The sequence below is a fragment of the Symphalangus syndactylus genome, chromosome 23 (assembly GCF_028878055.3).
Source record: "Symphalangus syndactylus isolate Jambi chromosome 23, NHGRI_mSymSyn1-v2.1_pri, whole genome shotgun sequence".
Lineage (NCBI taxonomy): Eukaryota > Metazoa > Chordata > Mammalia > Primates > Hylobatidae > Symphalangus > Symphalangus syndactylus.
The window spans coordinates 37,519,391-37,539,567 of NC_072445.2; the positions used below are offsets into that span (position 1 = coordinate 37,519,391).

The 20,177-nt window shown below is 51.0% G+C and overlaps 1 protein-coding gene across 1 annotated transcript in view; it reads left to right on the top strand.

The window, feature by feature from the left end:
• Positions 1 to 11,177: 11,177 nt before the first annotated feature.
• The window catches only part of GRM4 (glutamate metabotropic receptor 4), a 138,625-nt gene continuing 129,625 nt past the window's right edge, over positions 11,178 to 20,177 (top strand). The window contains exon 1 of the mRNA XM_055263508.2: positions 11,178 to 11,721. Within this exon, the coding sequence (XP_055119483.1) occupies positions 11,410 to 11,721 (312 nt within the window). The 5' untranslated portion in view covers positions 11,178 to 11,409. The remainder of the gene's footprint in view (positions 11,722 to 20,177) is intronic.

Here is a 20,177-nt window from a genome sequence, read left to right on the forward strand (position 1 = left end):
AATAGAATACCTAGGAATTGACTGAACCAAAGAAGTGAAAGATCGCTACAATCAAAACTATAAAACACACATGCAAGACATTGAAGTGGACACACAAAAAATGGAAAAATATTCCATGTTCATGGATCGGAAGAATCAATATTGTTAAAATGTCCATACTACCCAAAGCAGTGTACAGATTTAATGCAATCTCTATCAAAATACCAATGACATTCTTCACAGAAATAGAAAAAAAACCCTAAGATTTATATGTAATCACAAAAGACCCAGAATAGCCAAAGCTATCCTAAGCAAAATGAACAAAACTGGAGAGATCACATTACCTGACTTCAAATTATACCACAGAGCTATAGGAACCAAAATGGCATGGTACTGGCATAAAAACAGAGACATAGACCAGTGGAACAGAATAGAGAAGGCAGAAATAAATCCTTACATTTACAGTGAACCCGTCTTTGACAAAGGTGCCAAGAACATACACTGGGGAAAGGACAGTCTCTTCAATAAATGATGCTGGGAAAACTGGATATCCATATGCAGAAGAACGAAGCTAGTCCCTTATCTCTCACCATATAGAAACATCAAATCAAAATGGATTAAAGACTTAAATCTAAGACTTCAAGCTATGAAACTACTAAAAGAAAACACTAGGGAACCCCCCCAAGACATTGGAGTGGGCAGAAATTTCGTGACTAATACCCCACAAGCACAGGCAACCAAACAAAAATTGTCAAATGGGATCATATCATGTTAAAAAGCTTCGGCACAGCAGAGGAACCCATCAACAAAGTGAAGAAACAACCCACGAAATGGTAGGAAATATATCAAAACTACCCATCTGACAGGGGATTAATAACCAGAATATATAAGGAGTTCAAATAACTCTATAAGAAATAATCTAATAAAAATCTAATAAAAAGCGGGCAAAAGGTCTGAATAGACATTTCTTAAAAGAAGACATACAAATGGCAAACAGGCATATGAAAATGTGCTCAACGGGCGCAGTGGCTCACGCTTGTAATCCCAGCACTTTGGGAGGCCGAGGCGGGCGGATCATGAGGTCAGGAGATTGAGACCACGGTGAAACCCCGTCTCTACTAAAAATACAAAAAAAAATTAGCCGGGCGTGGTGGCGGGCGCCTGTAGTCACAGCTACTCGGAGAGGCTGAGGCAGGAGAAGGCGTGAACCCAGGAGGCGGAGCTTGCAGTGAGCCGAGATTGTGCCACTGCACTCCAGCCTGGGCGACAGAGCGAGACTCCATCTCAAAAAAAAAAGAAAAAAAAAAAAAAGAAAAGGTGCTCAACATCGTTGATCATCAGATAAATGCAAATCAAAACTACAATGAGACATCATCTCACCCCAGTTGAAATGGCTTTTATCCCAAGACAGGCGATAATGAATGCTGGCGGGGACGTGGAGAAAAGAAAACCCTCAGACACTGTTGGTGAGAATGTAAATTAGTACAGCCACTATGGAGAACAGTTTGGAGGTTCCTCAAAAAACTAAAAATAGAAGTACCATATGATCCCACAATCCCACTGCTAGGTATATACCCAAAGAAAGGAAATCAGTGTGTCGAAGAGATATCTGCACTCCCATGTTTACTGTAGCACTATTCACAGTAGCCAAGATTTGGAAGCAACCTAAGTGTTCATCAGCAGATGAATGGATAAAGAAAATGTGGTACTTATACACAATGGAGCACTATTCAGTGATAAAAAAATAAGATGCTGTCATTTACAGCAACATGGATGGAACTGGAGGTCATTATGTTACGTGAAATAAGCCAGACACAGAAAGACAAACTTTGCATGTTCTCACTTATTTGTGGGAACTAAAAATAAAAACAATTGAACGCATGGAGATAGAGAGTAGAAGGATGGTTACCAGAGGGTTGGGAAGGGTAGCCGGCGGGTGGCGGGGAAGTGGAGATGGTTAATGGATACAAAAAATAGAAAGAATGAATAGACCTAGTATTTGCCAGCACAACAGGGTGACTAGAGTAAAAAATATATTTATTTATTTTTTATTTTTTGAGACAGAGTCTCGCTCTGTTGCCCAGGCTGGAGTGCAGTGATCTCGACTCACTGCATCCTCTACCTCCCGGGTTCAAGTGATTCTCATGCCTTAGCCTCCTGAGTAGCTGGGATTACAGGCATGCACCACCACGCCTGGCTCATTTTGTATTTTTAGTAGAGATGGGGTTTTACCATGTTGGCCAGGCTAGTCTCAAACTCCTGACCTCAAGTGATCAGCCCGCCTTGGCCTCCCAAAGTGCTGGGATTACAGGAATGAGCCACTGCGCCAGGGCTATAGTAAAAAATAATTTAATTGTACATTTAAAAAAACAAATAATATAATTGGATTGTGTGTAACACAAAGGATAAATGCTTCAGGTGATGGATACATTTACCCTGATGTGATTATTACACATTGCATGCGTGCATCAGAATGTCTTATGTAACCCGTAAAACATATACACCTGCTATGTATCCACAAAAATTAAAAATTAATTTAAAAAAAGAAAAAATAGTCCTGGCATGGTGGCTCACGCCTGTAATCGCAGCGGTTTGGGAGGCCGAGGCGGGTGGATTACAAGCTCAGGAGTTCGAGACCAGCCTGGTCAACATGGTGAAACCCCGTCTCTACTAAAAACAGAAAAAATTAGCCAGGCATGGTGGCAGGTGCCTGTAATCCCAGTTACTCAGGAGGCTGAGGCAGGAGAATCATTTGAACCCAGAAGGTGGAGGTTGCGGTGAGCCGAGGTGAGCCGGGATCTGCCACTGCACTCCAGCCTGGGCAACAGAGCAAGACTCCGTCTGAAAAAAGAGAAAGGAAAAGGTCAAAAAGAGAAACGAGGTTGAAAGGATCAAAAGGGGTGTTGGAGTGCCCTCTGCTGGCCAGTGTTGACTCAGGGCAGAGTCAGAACCTGTCAAAGAACCAGGCCGGCTGAGAACGGAGCTGCCCTGTTCTCCTTCCTAAGATCCCTGTCTTCTCGAGAGGAGGAAGCAGCTTCTGTCCCTGTGGGGAGGGGTATCAGTAGCTGCCCAGGCACATCTGCAGGGACACACACTCCCCAAATCTGTTACTCTTGCACTGTGAGGGTCTCCTGGCTGGCAACACTTGCTGCAGATGTGGTTGGAGGGAGGAGGCGCGGAAGGCCCGGGCAGGCTCAGTGCAGGCCTGGAATGCGGTACCGAGTCATCTGCTCTCAAGCTTGTGATCGCCCCCATTGCCCCCACGTCGAGTAGCTGTCCTTCGGGGGAGAGTTCTTCATGGTTGCAAAGTGGGTCACCTTCAGCCTCTCACTGGTTCCTCACACAGTCCATGAGAGATTTTCATTCCTCTCTACAGCTACCTTTCAGAGAGGTTTAGGGACTTGGTCAAGGCCAAGCTTTGTGGTTGTCTCAGACCCGAGGCTCCAAGTCCCACGTTCTTCATGTTCTTCATGTTGCCTCTCAGAGAATCATAGAAATTTGATCTCCTGACCAGGCACGGTGGCTCATGCTTGTAATCCCAGCACTTTGGGAGGCCGAGGTGGGTGGATCACCTGAGGTCAGGAGTTTGAGACCAGCCTGGCCAACATGGTGAAACCCTGTCTGTACTGAAAATATACAAATTAGCTAGGCATGGGCTGGGCGTGGTGGCTCAAGCCTGTAATCCCAGCACTTTGGGAGGCTAAGGTGGGTGGATCACGAGGTCAGGAGTTCAAGACCAGCCTGGCCAAGATGGTGAAACCCTGTCTGTACTATAAATACAAAAAGTAGCCGGGTATGGTGGTTGGCGCCTGTAATCCCAGCTACTCGAGATACTGAGGCAGAGAATTGCTTGAACCCAAGAGGCGGAGGTTGCAGTGAGCTGAGATCGCGCCACTGCACTCCAGCCTGGGTGACAGAGTGAGACTCTGTTTCAAAAACAAAAAACAAATTAGCTGGCCTGGTGGTGTGCACCTGTAATCTCAGCTACTAGGGAGGCTGAGGCAGCAGAATCGCTTGAACCCGGGTGGAGGAAGTTGCGATGAGCTGAGATTGTGCCACTGAACTCCAGGATGGGCAACAGAGCAAGACTCTGTCTCAAAAAAAAAAAAAAAAAAGAAAAGAAAAAGAAAAGAAAAGAAATTTGATCTCCTTGTCTGATGCTTGAGTCACCTGCAGTATCTGTGACACGTGGCCATGCAGTGATGCTGGTCCTCCAGTGCACACCTTGCGGGGCAGGGACCTTCTATTCCCTGGGGCAGCCGTTCCCGCGGCAGCCGACTGCTTCAGCCTCCTGACTTGGATTCGCCATGTGGAAGACCCTTCTTCCTGTCTGGTTTCTCTCTCTGGAAAAGTTCTCCTCCTTGGGCCATGGAATGAGAATATTCAACCTCCTGCCTGGAAATATTTGAAGATATTATTGGGGGATCCCTGAATCTTTCCCTGGCAGACCCCAATTCTGCTTTGTCTGTGTTCCCAACATCAACCAACATTGGCATCATTGGCTCAGCTCTACGCCTCCTAGATGGGTGTCTTCTGAGCCCGCCCCCATGACCCGAGCCAGGCCGACTCTCCTCTCTCGTCTCGCATCTTTTCCTTCTCCACCCCCTGCCACCTGCCTGAGCTCTGTGTGACCCTTAGGATTACCCTAACAGCTTCCTAATGGGCCTCCCTGCCTCCAGCTTTGCCCCCTTGGGGCCATTCTCCAGTCTACATCAAGAGGATTTTCCTAAAAAGTTTCATCACCGGCGCCCATTGCCTTGCAGTAAGTCCCAACTCCTTCCCCTGTCAGAGGGGACCCTGTGCCCACACCCTCCCTGGACCTTGGGCTTGTTGAGTGATACCCCCCAGCTGCTTGGTTTTGGCTTCTGACCTCTTCGCTTTGTACTTGTGGGAGGACTGGGGCTGGGAGGAACAGAGGCCCCTTCCAGCTGCGCGAAGGGGAGCCATGGTCAGAGGTGGGCAGAGACACGGCCAGGTCTCAGGGGGCAAGCTCATTTTCCCTCTTCCTTCTCCATATGTGGGCAGATTTTCCTTCCCTCTCAGGCTGCAGGGTGGTGAGTGTCCCCATTCATGAATGACAGGTGCAGCACACAATTAGAGTCAGTCTGTCTCTCTCTCTCATCGAGGTTCCTGGGAGAAGACACCAGGCCGGTCTGAGCCCACTGCTGTGCAGGACAGGGGAAGGTGAGGCAACCCGGAGTGCCCATCACTCCAAGGGCCCAACCTTGGTGTTTTTCCAGCAGCCTCCCTGCCCTCACCCAGGTCTGAACCTGCTGCTTCTCCTCTGGGCTCTAAGGTTATCCAGGGTTCACCCTGCATAGTGGACAATGTCTGTTCAGAATCCCCCTTCTCCTAGAATCCCCCTTCTCCTAGAATCCCCCACTTCCCCCATAACATGTAAAGCAGCCGCTTTCTTTTCTTTTTTTTTTTTTGAGACGGACTCTTACTCTGTCGCCCAGACTGGAGTGCAGTGGCACAATCTCAGCTCACTGCAACTTCCACCTTCTGGGCTCAAGCAATTCTCCTGCCTCAGTCTCCCGAGTAGCTGAGATTACAGGCGCGCATCACCATACCCAGCTAATTTTTTTTTTTTTTGAGACAGAGTCTTGCTCTGTGGCTCAGGCTGGAGTGCAGTGGCTTGATCTTGGCTCACTGCAACCTCTGCTTCCGGGTTCAAGCCATTCTCCTGTCTCAGAACTCGAGTAGCTGGGATTACAGGTGCCCACCACCATGCCTGGCTAATTTTTGTAGCTTTAGTAGAGATGGGTTTCACCATGTTGGCCAGGCTGGTCTTGAACTCCTGACCTCAGGTGATCCACCCGCCTCGGCCTCCCAAAGTGCTGGGATTACAGGCATGCGACCGTGCCCAGCCCCTACTGTTTTTGTCTGATGCCAGGTGGTATGGTGTGTGTGTGTAATCCCAACTACTCGAGAGGCTGAGGCAGAAGGATTCCTTGCGACTGGGAGTTCAAGTCCAGCCTGGGCAACACAGCGAGATCCCCACTTCTAAATGTATATATGTGTGTGTTTGTGTGTGTGTGGGTGTATAGATATAAATAGATATGTGTATGTGTGTGTATATATGTATATAAATATATATATGTGATGGTTTCCTCATAATTAGATTCACGTTAAAACATTTTTAGCAAGAGGCCAGGCACGGTGGCTCACGCCTGTAATCCCAGCACTTTGGGAGGCCGAGGCGGCGGATCACAAGGTCAGGAGATCAAGACCATCCTGGCTAACACAGTGAAACCCTGTCTCCACTAAAAACACAAAAAATTAGCCAGGCGTGGTGGCAGGTGCCTGTAGTCCCAGCTACTTGGGAGGCTGAGGCAAGAGAATGGAGTGAACCTGGGAGGTGGAGATTGCAGTGAGCCGAGATCGTGCCACTGCACTCCAGCCTGGGTGACTGAGCGAGTCTCCACCTCAAACAAAACAAAACAAAACAAAACAAAACAAAAAACATTTTTAGCAAGAATGCTACCTGGGTGGTATCGTGTACTTTCTGCAGCACATCTGGGGACACACAATGTCAGTGGTGATGCTGAGCTGGATCACCTGCTTAAGGTGGAGTCCACCAGATTTTCCATGGTAAAGGTGCCTTTCTCCTTTCCAGGTTTTTACTAAGATAGAATTCAGAGTCCACTATTCCAGGTCAACTTCTCTAAGTACTTGATGGTACTCTAGAAAGTTTCCTCTTTTTGCCTGGGGAGGGGTTATGCTTTTGTTTGATATTTTTTCTGTTGTTTTGTTTTTCTTCAGGCACTCCAATTACCTGTATGTTGGATTATCTTTGCCTATCTTCTTTAGCCGTGTCTTTCTCTTTCTCTCTGACATTTAAAAAAATACCTTTTTTTTTTTTTTTTTTTTTTTTTTTTTTGCGACATGTCTCCCTCTGTCACCCAGGCTGGAGTGCAGTGGCACAATCCTAGCTCAGTGCAACCTCAACCTCCTGGGCTAAAGTGATCCTCCCACCTTAGCCTCCTGATTAGCTGGGACTACAGACGCGCACCATCATGCCTGGATACTTTTTAATTTTTTTGTAGAGATGAGGTTTCACTTTGTTGCCTAGGCTGGTCTTGAACTCCTGGATGCAAGAAACTCTCCTGTCTCAGCCTCCCAAAGTGCTGAGATTACAGGTATGCGCCACTGTGCCTGGCATAAAAAACTCTTTTTATTGATTTTATTTCTGTTCTCTTGGCTCTTTTCATTTCTTTCATGAATCTCTTATTATATTTTCCATTAAATTTAATTTCCCCTTAGAGTATCTTTCAATTTATTCATTTAAATATTTTATTTTATTTTATTTTTATTTTTTTATTTTTTTGAGATGGTGTCACCCAGGCTGGAGTGCTATGGCCCAATCTTGGCTCACTGCAAACTCCACCTCCTGTGCTCAAGTGATTCTCCTGCCTCAGCTTCATGAGTAGCTGGGATTACAGGCGTGCACCACCACATCAGGCTAATTTTTGTATTTTTAGTAGAGACAGGTTTCACCACATTGGCCAGGCTGGTCTCGAACTCCTGATATCAGGTGATCTGCCTACCTCGGCTTCCCAAAGTGCTGCAATTACAGGCATAAGCCACTGTGCCCGGCCATGTTTTTAATTTTTATTTTTATGGGTGGTACCTTGCAATTTAATCTTCATTTCTGAAATGATTTTAACTTTTCTTTAATTTCTTTTTTTTTTTTTGAGACAGGGTCTCACTACATTGCCCTGGCTGGAGTGCAGTGGCACAATCTCAGCTCACTGCAACCTCTGCCTCACGGGCTCAAGGGATCCTTCCATCTCAGCCTCCCATGTAGCTGGGACTGCAGGCGTGCGCCACCACACCTAGCTAATTTTGTATTTCTCACTGTGTTGCCCAGATCTGTCACTTCTTCTTTAATTTCTTTCCTGATTTTTGTTAACTCTCATTTCCTGCTTTGCCCCTTTTTTGGTCTATTTCTGTTTGGTGTTTTAAAAGTTTTTATTTAAAGGGTTTTTCAGGCTGCAAATGCTTATGTAAGAATACTTAGTTTGGGTTGGAGTATTGTGTTACAGTTTTCTACTTGGTATTTTTCTGGAGGAGAATTTTCATCAGCTAAAATGTTTTGATTCTCACTTTCTATTTTTTTCTTATAGTAGATTCGTATGAATGTTTGCTTTTTTCAGTTCATGTTGAAATATCTGCTATTTCCCTTGACCAGCAATATAGGCACTTGCAGACAGAAGCAGGGAGTTTGGGTGGCTTACTAGGTTTCTTAGCTCAAGGGCAGCCTCTTCTAAAGATGTTTTTTCCCCTAGGCTCTATTGCCCAGGCTGGTGTGCAGTGGCACCATCTCAGCTCACTGCAGCCTCAACCTCCTGGGCTCAAGCGATCCTCCTGCCTCAGGCCTCCCCGATCTTCCCCCAGTAGCTGGGACTACAGGTGCACACCACCACACCCAGCTAATTTTTGTATTTTTTGTAGCGATGAGGTTTTACCATGTTGTCTAGGCTGATCTCGAACTCCTGAACTCAAGTGATCCACCTGCCTCAGCCCCGCAAAGTGCTGGGATTACAGGCGTGAGCCATCACGCCCAGCCTCTAAAGAAGTTTTTTTAAAAATCAATGATACTTTTGTTGTGGGGAGGGGATGATATGTCTTTTGATTTTGTGATTGTTATTGCTTTTGTAAAACCTTTAACTTCCACAGCTTACTCCCTTCTCTGCGTTCACCACCAAGCTTCCAAGGGACACCTTCCCCTTTCAGGTTGCCGCCTCTCCCTTCCACTTCCTCAGCCCTTTCAAGACTGCCGCTCTGGCCCTGCACATTCTCAATTCCCCCAGAAGTCCGTGCTCCGATCCACCCGGCATCAGCCCTTTCTCAGCATTGCCCCACTCAGAGCAGGCCTTGCTCTCTCTGGGGTCATTGTTTGTGTCTACACTCAGGCCTTGGCTGCCCTCTCCTCTTTTGTATGGAGTCTCCACCTGACTGTGTACTCTCTGGGCTCCAGACCTTGTTCTGTCATTTTCAGATGTTTATTTCTGTACTTGGTTGTGGATGGAGTTTGCAGTGCTCCATCTACAGATGATGCTGAGGGCAGGGGGTAGGAATGACTTTCTTTGCTCTCCCTGTTGTTCTGCATGGCTTTGAGGGGCTATGCAGAGAGGCTGGGTTATGGTGGCTGCCATTATCCTAAGGGAGCCTGGAAGGCAGCTCACGTCCTCTCAGTGAACGGCAGTGACCATCAGCAAGTTACACGTGTGTTGTCAAGTCAGTTCCTGTTATTTTCTTTTACAATTTTTACATTTATTGCTTAAATTGGCCAGAGGCATCCTGCTGTTTGCAGCTGAAGAATCCTAGATGTAGCAGCGTGCTTCCTGCCACCTGGATGAGGCTGGATTGCAGGACGAGGCGGAGGTGAGCTGGAGGGAGAGGTGGAGATGCTTGGGGTTCCTGTTTCAAGCCATCCCGAGTGCAGGGGCATTTCTGGGAACTGGACAACTTTGGAATTCCTTTATTTATTTATTTACAGACATGGTCTCACTCTGTCGCCCAGGGTGGAGTGCAGTGGTGCAATCTCAGCTCACTGCAGCCTCAACGTCCTGTGTTCCAGTGATCCTCCCACCTCAGCCTCCTGAGTAGCTGTGACCACAAGCACATGCCACCATACCTGGCTAATTTTTTTTTATTGTTTATTTTTTGTAGAGACAGGGTCTTCTTATGTTTCTCAGGCTGGTCTCAAACTTATGGGCTCAAGTGATCCTTCTGCCTTGGCCTCCAGAAGTGTTGGGATTACAGGCATGAGCCACTGCACCCCACTCCATGTACTTATTGAAACAAAACACACTTTCAGAGTGAACACACCCAGGTCCTCAGCACCCAGGTGAAGGACAGAACATAAGAAGCCCCCAGGGGCCCCTGCATGTCCCTTTTGGTCTCTACCCACTTCAAAGGTAACCAATATTCTGACTTCTGTCACTATAGGCCAGTTTTTATACTTTGTAGAAATGGAATCACATGGCTTTTGTGCATGTCTGCTTGAATCTGGCTTCTTTTGTTCAACATTACCTCTGAGTTCCACCCATGTGGATGTGTAGATGCAGAATATGTTTTGGAGTTGGAAGTGATGGGACTTGGAGATTCATCCAGTGTCCTTGGACAAACCACTTCACCTCTCCCACTCAGTCTCTTTGTTTGTCAAATGGGGCAGGTGGTGACAGTACACAGCTGTTAGTGCTGCAGTTTTCACATCCCGGTTTGTTAAGGGGCCTGGAATAGGGCAGAGGCCCCAGGGCCCTCTCCCTTGCTTTGCCTGGGAGGGTGGGGCCTGGGAGCACTTGAGCTTGAGTTGGCTCCAGTGTGTGAAACTCACACACGTCTCCCTACCCACACACTCCTTGACATTTGCACTTTTACATTTTAAAATAGCTCTTTTCTTTTCTTCCTTTCTTTCCTTTCTCTCTTTCTTTCTCTCTTTCTTTCTTAGATGGAGTCTCGCTCTGTCGCCCAGGCTGGAGTGCAATGGCGCGATCTTGGCTCACTTCAACCACCGTCTCCTGGATTTAGTGATTCTCCTGCCTCAGCCTCCTGAGAAGCTGGGACTACACACCTGGTTAATTTTTGTATTTTTAGCAGAGACGGGGTTTCGCCAAGTTGGCCAGGCTGGTCTCAAACTCCTGACCTCAGATGATCCGCCTGCCTCGGCCTCCCAAAGTGTTGGGATTACAGGCATGAACCACCGCACCCAGCCTAAAATAGCTCTTTTCATGGAGTGCCTGCCTGCCCTGGCTCTCCACTCTGTCCCTCTGTCCTCAGGGCTTGGGCCCCTGGCAGGACATGGCTGTATCATTAGTAAAAATATTAAAATATTGCACAGGTAATGATACATGTTAGTGACAATCTTCTCTCAGCATATGGGGCTTTAGTTTGCCTGGACAGACATGGCACAGGGCTGGGCGTAGGGGGTCGAAGCCCAACTCCTGGCTAAGTTCTCTGAGCTTCTGAAGACAGAGACCGCCCTACGTACCTCTGGGGCTGTGGTGAGAATGAAAGGGGCTACCCCATGCCAGAGCCTGCCGATGCTGTGCCTATAATGCCTGGCAGCGCCTGTAATGCCTGGCATGGAGGTCTCAGGCATGGCTGCACCTGGCATCATCTGGGATAGCTGGAGCCTAGGTCCTCCCGCACACAATCTGGTTTAGGCCGGCGCCGCAGCTCCTGCCTGTAATCCCAGCGCTTTGCTGGAGGATCGCTTGAGCCCAGGAATTCAAGACCAGCCTGGGCAACATGGTGAGACCCTGTCTGTCCCAAAACAAAAAAACAGATTTTAATCGGTTTGGGATGCGGTCTGGACACAGGGAAATTTTAAAGCTCTCTAGGTAACTCCATTGTGCATCGAGGTTGCGAACCGCCGGCCTGTCACACAGAGGGAGCTCAGGAGATGCTGAGAGTGGGAGGATGCCGGCTTGGGAGCCTGGAGTTGCAGCTTCCTGCGACTGGCGCGCCCCTCCTTGCTCCCCTCTACGCCTCTGCATCGCACCCCACCCCTGTACCCCACCTTCCTCCCACCAAGGAAACCTCACCTGCCGCCTCCCGCCCAGGTCCTTTGGATTTTGCCGGTGTGTGTGGGTGCGCACAAGAGGCCCCTCCCTGCCAGGAGAGCAGGTGAGCCTGGCCGCGCACGAATCCGAGGGGGCGGCCGCCCAGCTGGGAAGCAGCCCTGAAATAGACCCCCGCCGCCCCCGCTGCCTCCTTCCGGAATCTGCTCAGGTGAAAGAAAAACAAGCCTCTTAATCCGGGCGTGTCCCCGGGCGTGGGACAAGGAGGCGCCCAGCACTGCGGGAGGCGTAGACTGGGCCTGGGTCCCGCTCGGACCTGCCCCAGGCCCCGCCCCTGGGTGCAGTGAGGGCACTCGGCCACCGGGCGGCGGTGCTGGCCCGCGATGGGGAGCCTGGATGGTGGGGCTCGAGGCCCGCGCTCGGGCGCGCCAGAATCGAGGCTCCTCACGTTCTTCTCAGCGATGTCGCCGCGTTTGTGGGATGGCTGAACTCGCCCTCCATCCTGAGGAGGCCGGCGCAGGGGGCCTGCCCGGGGCAGTGGCACCCCCTTCTGCAGGCACAGACAGAGAGTCGGGCCGGGGTGCCGACTCCCCCAACGTGTCTGTCTCCCTGCCCTCCTGCTGCTACTTTTTGTCCCACATTTCCCACGAGCTTCCTGAGGTCTAAGAGTGTGTGTGTGTGTAGTCAGGACCATCCGTCTATCTAACCTCCCATCTGTCTGTCCATCCGACCACCCACCCATGTCACATTTGTTGCCCAAGGACTGTAAACCAGCTGGACCAAAGAAATGGGGTGGGAAGGACACATTCCTCCCGGTCTGGGAAGGCCGGCCAGTGAGCGGGATGCCTTGGAATTCTGGACTAGGGGTGCTGCTTAAGCTGGGCCTTGAAAGTTGAGGAGAGGGCTTTTGGGTGCCGAAGAGAAGGTAATTTGGCCACAGAGGTGAGAAAGAGAGTTGAGGGCCCAGGGGCTGGGCTGGGCTGGGGTTGGGGAGCAGGACGGCGCTGAGGAGAGGTGTGTGCGGGGAGCCACGCTCACCATCTCACAGGGCCATCGCAGCAGCCTGAGCTGTGGGCTTTACCTTCCTCTCCTTATCAATGAGGAAACCTGGGCTGGAGAGGTCAAGTGAACACGCAGTGGTGAATGTCAAAGCCCAGGCTGAATGAGGCTGAATGTGGCTGTGGAAAGAGCCTAGCCTTTAACACAGAGTGTGACACTTGGGAGAGTGCTGTGCCAGGGTCAGCCTGCACCCACTGATAGTCCCAAACACCCCATGTGGTCCTGGACCTGGCGCTGGCCTCCCAGGAATACAGGGGGTCTTTCCTGGCTTTTACATTTTTTTCTTTTTTTTTTTTTTTTTTGAGACAGAATCTCACTCTGATGTCAGGCTGGAGTGCAGTGGAGTGATCTTGGTTCATTGCAACCTCTGCCTCCTAGGTTCAAGTGATTCTCATGCCTCAGCCTCCCCAGTAGCCGGGATTACAGGCATGTGCCACCACATCTGACTAACTTTTGTATTTTTAGTAGAAACGGGGTTTCACCACTTTGGCCATGCTGGTCTTGAACTCCTGACCTCAAGTGATCCACCCACCTCAGCCTCCCAAAGTGCTAGGATTACAGGTGTGAGCCACCACACCCGGTCCTGGCTTCTACTTTTGTGCCCCCAAGGTTCCTGTGGTTCTGTTCTCCCCGCTCACACCTGCTCACAGGAGAGCGTCAGCCATGACCTCTGCAGTGTCCGGCAAAAGCCTTTGCCCCTGGGAAGGCAATTCAGTTTTGTCAACAGGTGGGGAGCACTTGGTGGGGACAAGCCAAGGCAGTCTTAGGGTCCCCAGCAGTCCTGAGGATGGAGATGCCCGGAGCATTGGGGATGGAGGCTTGGAGCTGGGCTGGCCAGAATCTGGGGCAGGGACTGAGGCCAGAGACTGAGCCGGGCATGAAATCTGTGTGCAGCCCTGGCCTCTCTGGGCCCCGCGTGCGTGTCTGTACCCTGAAGGGGTGATGCAGATCCCGGAGGTAGGGAGGGCTGAGGAGAGGCCCAGGGGTGGGGATATAGGGATGAGCTGGGGGTGTGCGTCGGGGAGCCCTGGGTTTTCTGCCAAGTGCCTTCTTGTCCAGTGTGGAGTCCGTATGTCTCAGCAGATGAGGTCTCCAGGGTTGCAGCGCAGGGGCTCACACCTGGACCCTCCCTCCTCTGTGCCTCTCAGCTTCCCCATTTGTGGAGTGGAATCATTGCACTGGCCGGTCCATCACAGGGCTGTTGTGGAGACTCTGATGAGCACCTGGCATGCAGCAAGGGCTCCAGTGTGCCACCTACTCCACCCCCAGCCTGGGGCTCTGCAGGCCCTGGCCCTCCTGAGATGCCCCACCTTCCCATCCCCAGCCACCTTCCCACCTTGCTCCTGCCTGTCCCCCTTGTCTTCCATTGTGGGGGCCTCATACCCCACTCCAGCTGGTTAGAATTCTATTAATATTTCAGTTTGATGAATTAAAGATTCTTTTCTACCCTCATTCTGATGTCCCAGGAGGGAATTAAAAGCGCATCGGATCCAATCAAACGCCATTAAAATGCAGCCCACAAGGGTAGGAGCTGGCGTGTGGGCTTTTCTTCCCCAGCACTGCTTTGTCCTCTTTGGGGGGTCTGGGTGATGGGTCGGTCGCTGGGAGGTGGGTACAGGAAGAGAGAGAGAAAGCTGAAGAGGAGGAGGACAAGGAGTGTTTGCAGAAATGCTGCTGCCTCCTTCGAGGGGAGCAGAATCCTCCCCACCCCTGTAGCTCATGTTTCCCCGGGAATGAGGAGGACGGAGTTGGGGGCAGTGCAGCTGTGACCTCAGCCCCAGGGCCAGACCACAATACCCCTTCTCCTCTGCCTTGATGGGACTTTTTCCCGGGCAGCGCAGCCTGCCTGGCATCCGTGCTGGAGATACCTCAGCAGCCAGCCTTGGAGGCGGCCTGAGCAGGATGCGGGCTCCTCCAGGCTCCGCTGGTGGGAGGTCTGGGGGCCTGTGTCCAGCTCTCTGTCTTGTCAGCTGTCTGGGTCTTGCTTGGGGAGGAGCAAACATTGTCCATGGAGTTTCCTAAGTAGAACCAAGGCTAGAGTGTGGTAGGGGGACACTGACAGAGGGGCCCACCTGGGATTCCCAACTGCCGATCAGTTAACGAGCCTGTGTGGTCTTTGCCCTGTGCCAAGGGGCCTGGAGCTTGCTTGGAAGACAGGAGCATCAGACACAATCTAAGGCCCCAGTCATGGGGTCCCTGGCCCTTGAAAAGCATTTCTCACTCCATTCTTTCGTCCCCCAAACTGTCCCGAGTGGCCTGCCACACTGGGACTCACATTTGGCAGTGGATGACGCTAAGGCTCAAAGTAGTGGAGCGGCATGGAACACTCACTTGTGAGGACCCTGAGTGCCGTGGACAGTGTCCACACTGGTCTGTTCATGGAGTGTGTGCAACAAGATCCTGGAAGAGTGCGGTGGAGAGCTCGGAAAAAGGATCGGAGGGTCTGAGGAAGATGGGCGGGGTGCGGGGGTGGCGGGGCGGGCAGCGCTCCAGGCTGGGGGCAGTGAAGCAAGGACACTCTCCTCCCAGGGCACCGCCTCCTGCAGGTCTCCTCCCAGGGCCAGGTGGACTGCGCCCGTCCTGTGCCTGTCACCTGGCTGCTCCCCCTGGCGCCTGGAGCCCTGCCACTCTGCTGAAGGAGCAGGCGGCCACGAGGTCTTGGGCGGAAGGGGCTTTTAAATGTTAATTGTATTTTGACATCCCGGCTTGTGACATCCATCCTAATGACATTTGGCTCACGGCTGACAGCCCCCGGACATGTGGAGAGAGAGATGATAAGTCGTTTTAAATTGCAGCGAGGCAAAGAGGCTGGAAAATCGTGAGTCTTAAGAAAAAAGAGACAGGGAGAAGACCGAGAGAGAGAAGCAGGAGGAGAAAGAGTCTTTCTAAGTGGGTCATTCATTCATTCATTTAACAATTTGTTGGACAATAAATTCTTCCTGTAAACTAGGCACAGTGTCAGCCCAGTGGAGGGCCAGGTGCTCAGTCTGGACGTGTATCCCACTCCCCCTTAGCTAGGTCTCTCGGCTCTTCTAAATCCTACTTGTCTTTCAGGGTCTAATTCAAGGGGAGGCCTCCTTTGACCTCCCAGCCTCACCCATCCCTGCCTTTCTGGCCGCTCTTATGCTGGAGGCAGCACCAGGTGCTTAGCCCATGGCAGGGCGTGGGAGGGGCACAGTCAGGACCTGTGCCTGCGTCCTCTGCTTCATACCACCAGGACCTGTGCTTTAGAGGTGACCCACTGAGCACCCAGCCTGCCACTTGCCGCCCTGCTCTGAGAATAAGGCGGAGTCCTGAATCCCACCATCCCTCCCTTCTTTTTGAATAAAGTGCTTCCTTCTCTCTGCCCAGTGGCAGAAGGAATTTCACTCTGACTTCTCTCAACTTCTGCCCCGTGGCTGCTGGAAAGGAAGAAGCAGTTTTCCTGCTTCCTCTGCTTTTCCTTTCTCATATTCCTTCCCTCTTCAGCCCTATAGGTGGGGAAACTGAGGCTGGGGAAGGCAAGTGGAAGCATCGTCTCTCAGGTCAGGGAGCCCTATAGGCGGGGAAACTGAGGCTGGGGAAGGAAAGAGGAAGCATCATCTCTCAGGTCAGGGAACTCCAGAGCAGACAATTGGAAAGGCTCAAGTTGACCTTGGACCACTCGTCTCCTTCACCCACCCCACTCACAGCCCTTCTCCTGCCCACCCCCCAGCCACTTGGTGAGCATCCCTCCTTCCCAGCTGTCTTGACCTCCATGCAAGTGGGAAGAGACAGAGACCCCAGCCTAGCCTCTAACTCTCTGTCCTGCACCCTCACTCTTGTGGGGTGCCCCTGCAGCATGTGTGAAGGCCTCTCTAGCACGCTGGTGCCGAATGTACTCTATCACAAATCCTCACCTACCTACTCCCGCTTAGTCCTGGGTGAATGCATTTAGCAGAGCTGTGTTCAGATCCAGCTCTCTCTGCTCTTATCCTGCTTGGCCCCAGCCAGTCTCTCTCCTCCTTCAGCCTGCCAGGGCAGGTGGAGGTACAGGTACAAATGTGCTGTGTACCCTGGAAAGCCCTTAGTCCAAATGGGATGATTACAGGTGCAAGGCCCTTATCAGACAGCCTTGGGGCCAGGTCTTTTTTTGGAATTTAGAAAGATATTATGGTGCAAATGCCATACAGTATGCAATACCCCAGAAGGCCTGGGGCAGTATCCTGAGAGCAAATTCGGGCTGGCCTTCCTGCAGTGCAACAGACAGTGTTCCCCTACCAAGGCACTAGGCAGGGGCAGCGAATAGCTTTGATGCAAGTTTTGTTGCCAGTTGAGTTGCCGAAAACTTATGGACAAACTTGTGGCTTTCAGAGCATTTCGGATTTTGGAATTGCGGAAAGGGGACTTTAGCCTTAGTCAAGTTATTACTCCAAGCCAAAAGCTGGAGAAAGTCCCAGAGAGGTGGGAGGATTCTTGGAGGCTGGATTCATACTGGCCTGAGGGAACAGCAAATTCCCAGGGCTCTGTCCCCTAGCCATCAAAGGTGTCACTCATACCTGTCCCAGCCTGTTCCGAGCAGGCTGTGGGAATTTCTAAGTGCCCTTGAGGTGAAGGAGCGGGGCTGAGGTGACCTCTGGAGGCAAAACAGAGACAACTTACCCCAGGATTCTTAACCGGGGGCTCTAGCCCCTTTATCTCAGCCCATGGTTCCTCCTCAGTGCCTGCGGGGTGACTTACAGCTCCCTGGAGAGCCTGGGGCCATTGCATTCTCTTTGCAGTCAGCTCTTCATCCTGAAAATGTCCTGCCAGGGGACAGTTATTGTTTAAACAAACTCCCCCATCAGAGACATTTTCATGTGATGGCCTGGTTTAGGGGAAACCAAAATTGAAACCCATCAGACACGGAGGCTGAGGTGATGGCTGGGCCAGCTCAACACGGAAGCATTTATCAGGTGTCCTGGGTCTGCTCAGTTCTCTCAGGGAACCTGCGCCTCCAGGCTCACTTTAATTTATTTCAACAAATCCTAAAGGTCAGGATTTTCAAAGACAATTGCCTTCCTCTATTACGATTCTTTCAAAAGTTTGGGGGGAGTTGTTTTCCCTCACCAGGGAGGCCAGAAAAAGATCAGGAAGAAATCATCTGATGCAGCAGGAGGGAGTTAGGTCAGACCTCAGGAGGAACTTCCAGGTCACACAGGTATGAAACACAGGCTCAGGACTCTGTATTATTATTTTCTCTAGAACTCCCTACCTCTCTCTCTTCCCTTCAGCCTTCCCTCTCCCCTGAAGAGATGGTGTTGCCATTTCCCTGGATGAGGACTGGTGCAGGAACGAGTGGGTCAGCATCATCCCCTGCTTACTCCACCAGTAGCAGGCCAGCCTCCTTTAAAGGTTTAAGAGTGAGACCCAGTTATGAATCCCAGCATCCTTAGGGAGACCTTGGCCCAGCCCCTGGTCTCACTGATGGGAAAACCAATGCTCAGAGAGGCTGGGGGCTCCCCCACGTCACATGGTTCTTAGCGCAGAAGTCTCGGCTTCCTGGTTTCCCGCCTTGTGTCCTCTTCCCCTCATCCCAATTCTTCCCAGTCAGAGCACAACTCATAGCGGAGGCAGGCTTGTTGGAGACATGGTTAGGAATCAGGCCTTGGAGCAGCTGGGCCAGGCCAGGTCCCTTGAAGCATGACTCCTTGAGGTCACTTCTGAATGCTTTTCTCCCACAGCGTGGTCCCATAGCTCCCCCAGGGCAGGGGATGCCACTGGAAGTTCTTTGAGGTGTATGTGTGTGTGTCTCTGTGTGTGTATGTGTGTAAGTCTGTGTTTAGGTCTCTGAGTCTGTCTCCATGGCAAGTCAAGTCAGCCACGACCCAGCAGAGAGAACAAGAGTGAGAAGAGGGTGCCCCAGCTGGGCAAGGGGGGCCCACAGGTGAGGGCTGCTGATGGACCGATTGGCCACTGTGATGGTCTGGAGGCCTAGGGTGGTCAGGATGTTGCCCGGAAGAGCTAGGCCTCAGGCTGGGAACCTGCAAACTGGACGAGTCCACAAACTCAGCCATCTGCCAGCCAACAGTGTTTCTTTTTTTAACCCCTGAAAAATATAGCCTGCCCAGCCTTCTGCGACACAGCTGGTGGGGGGCGGGGGGGTGGGATAATTATGGCCAGAGTGAAAGCAACACTGAGGGGCAGGGGGTGGGGAGAGTGGCTGGGTTTGTTTTATCTCTCAATAAACCATGGCCCATGTTATCTTCACTTTAATTAGTTCATTCATTCATTCATTCAACAAAAGTATATCGAGGATTCTGTTCTGTGTTAAAAATTTCAGTGGCTCCCACTTACAGCCGCCTAAATACAGTACTAGGTGCTGCGCATACATTATTTCATTCCGTTTTTATGAACACCTTGTAAGTAGGGCCCCAGGCACTAGCCCATATGGTATCTCTGAGAGGATCAGAAAAAGGAACCCCATCTTTTGGGCAGACGCAGCCACAAGTCAGGATGTATCACTTGTCAAGACCAAGGCAGGCTGAATTTGAGCTGCCCTGATCCCCCTCAACTGGGTGGCCTCTTGGCAGTGAACGATGCACACCCCATACCTGCAGTTCTGCTTTGAGATTAGTGTCGTAATCCTTGTTCTACAGATAGGAAACTGAGGACCTTGAGCAATGTGACCCAGACATGCACATGTGACACAGTCGGGTTTGAACCCAGGGAGGCTGTTCCCAAGAACACGGCCTCTCCAGGAATAACTTGAGTTCCCTGCAAGCCCAGAGCAGTGCACACTTGGCTGGGCAGAGCTGCTGGGCAGCAGGAACTTTCAAGGCCTTTGCTTACATCTCTGCAAAATGTGTGTTGCTGAGGTCCGAATGGTCACGGGGTGCACTCCTCAAGGGCAGAATTGCGTTCAGTCGTGTGTACACCTAGAGCTGGGAATGGAGCAGGACCTCAGTCAGTGTTGTTTGCATTAAAAAAAAAAAAAGCATGAATGAATGAACAATCTGGGTGCTTCCCTCAGAGACTTCAGACTGATTGGGTAAATGAGACATGTATTTGGGTCATTACATGTGACAGCAAAGAGAGTGCAAGCTTTGCCAACATTTATTCACTCACCAAACATTCCTTGAGCTTACGCTACCATTCAGGCATGATGCCAGGCTCCATGGCCAAATGATGCTGAACGAGATGTGGTTTTGGCCTAGCATAGTCTGGAGATCTGGAGGAGGTGGAGCCTGAGCAGGTCTTCAGGAAAGGGCAGGAGCATTGAAAAGGGGCAAGGAGGGAGAAAGGGCAGTCCAGTTGCAAGGGATGGGGGTCTGTCCCCGTTATTCCCAGACCCTCCCAGACATTCCCCTCACCTAATTTCCCCTGTAGAAATTAGGGTTGGCCGAGTCCTGCCAGGCCTGGGTATCATCAAGCACAAGGTAGCACTTGGCAGGTCAGCAGGGGGTCGAGGTACTGATGGGCAGGGAGGCCTCTGGCCAGCCTCTCCAGCTCTGCTGCCTGCCACCTTCTTCCCCCAGCTTGCTGGCACAGTGTTGTGCGCCCTCCCCAGGACAAGGACAGTCACACATCACGGCTCTGATTGAAGCCACTTCTGCAGTCCGGGGTGAGATGCTCTTGCAATCCTAACAGGGCTGCGTGGCTCCCTCACTT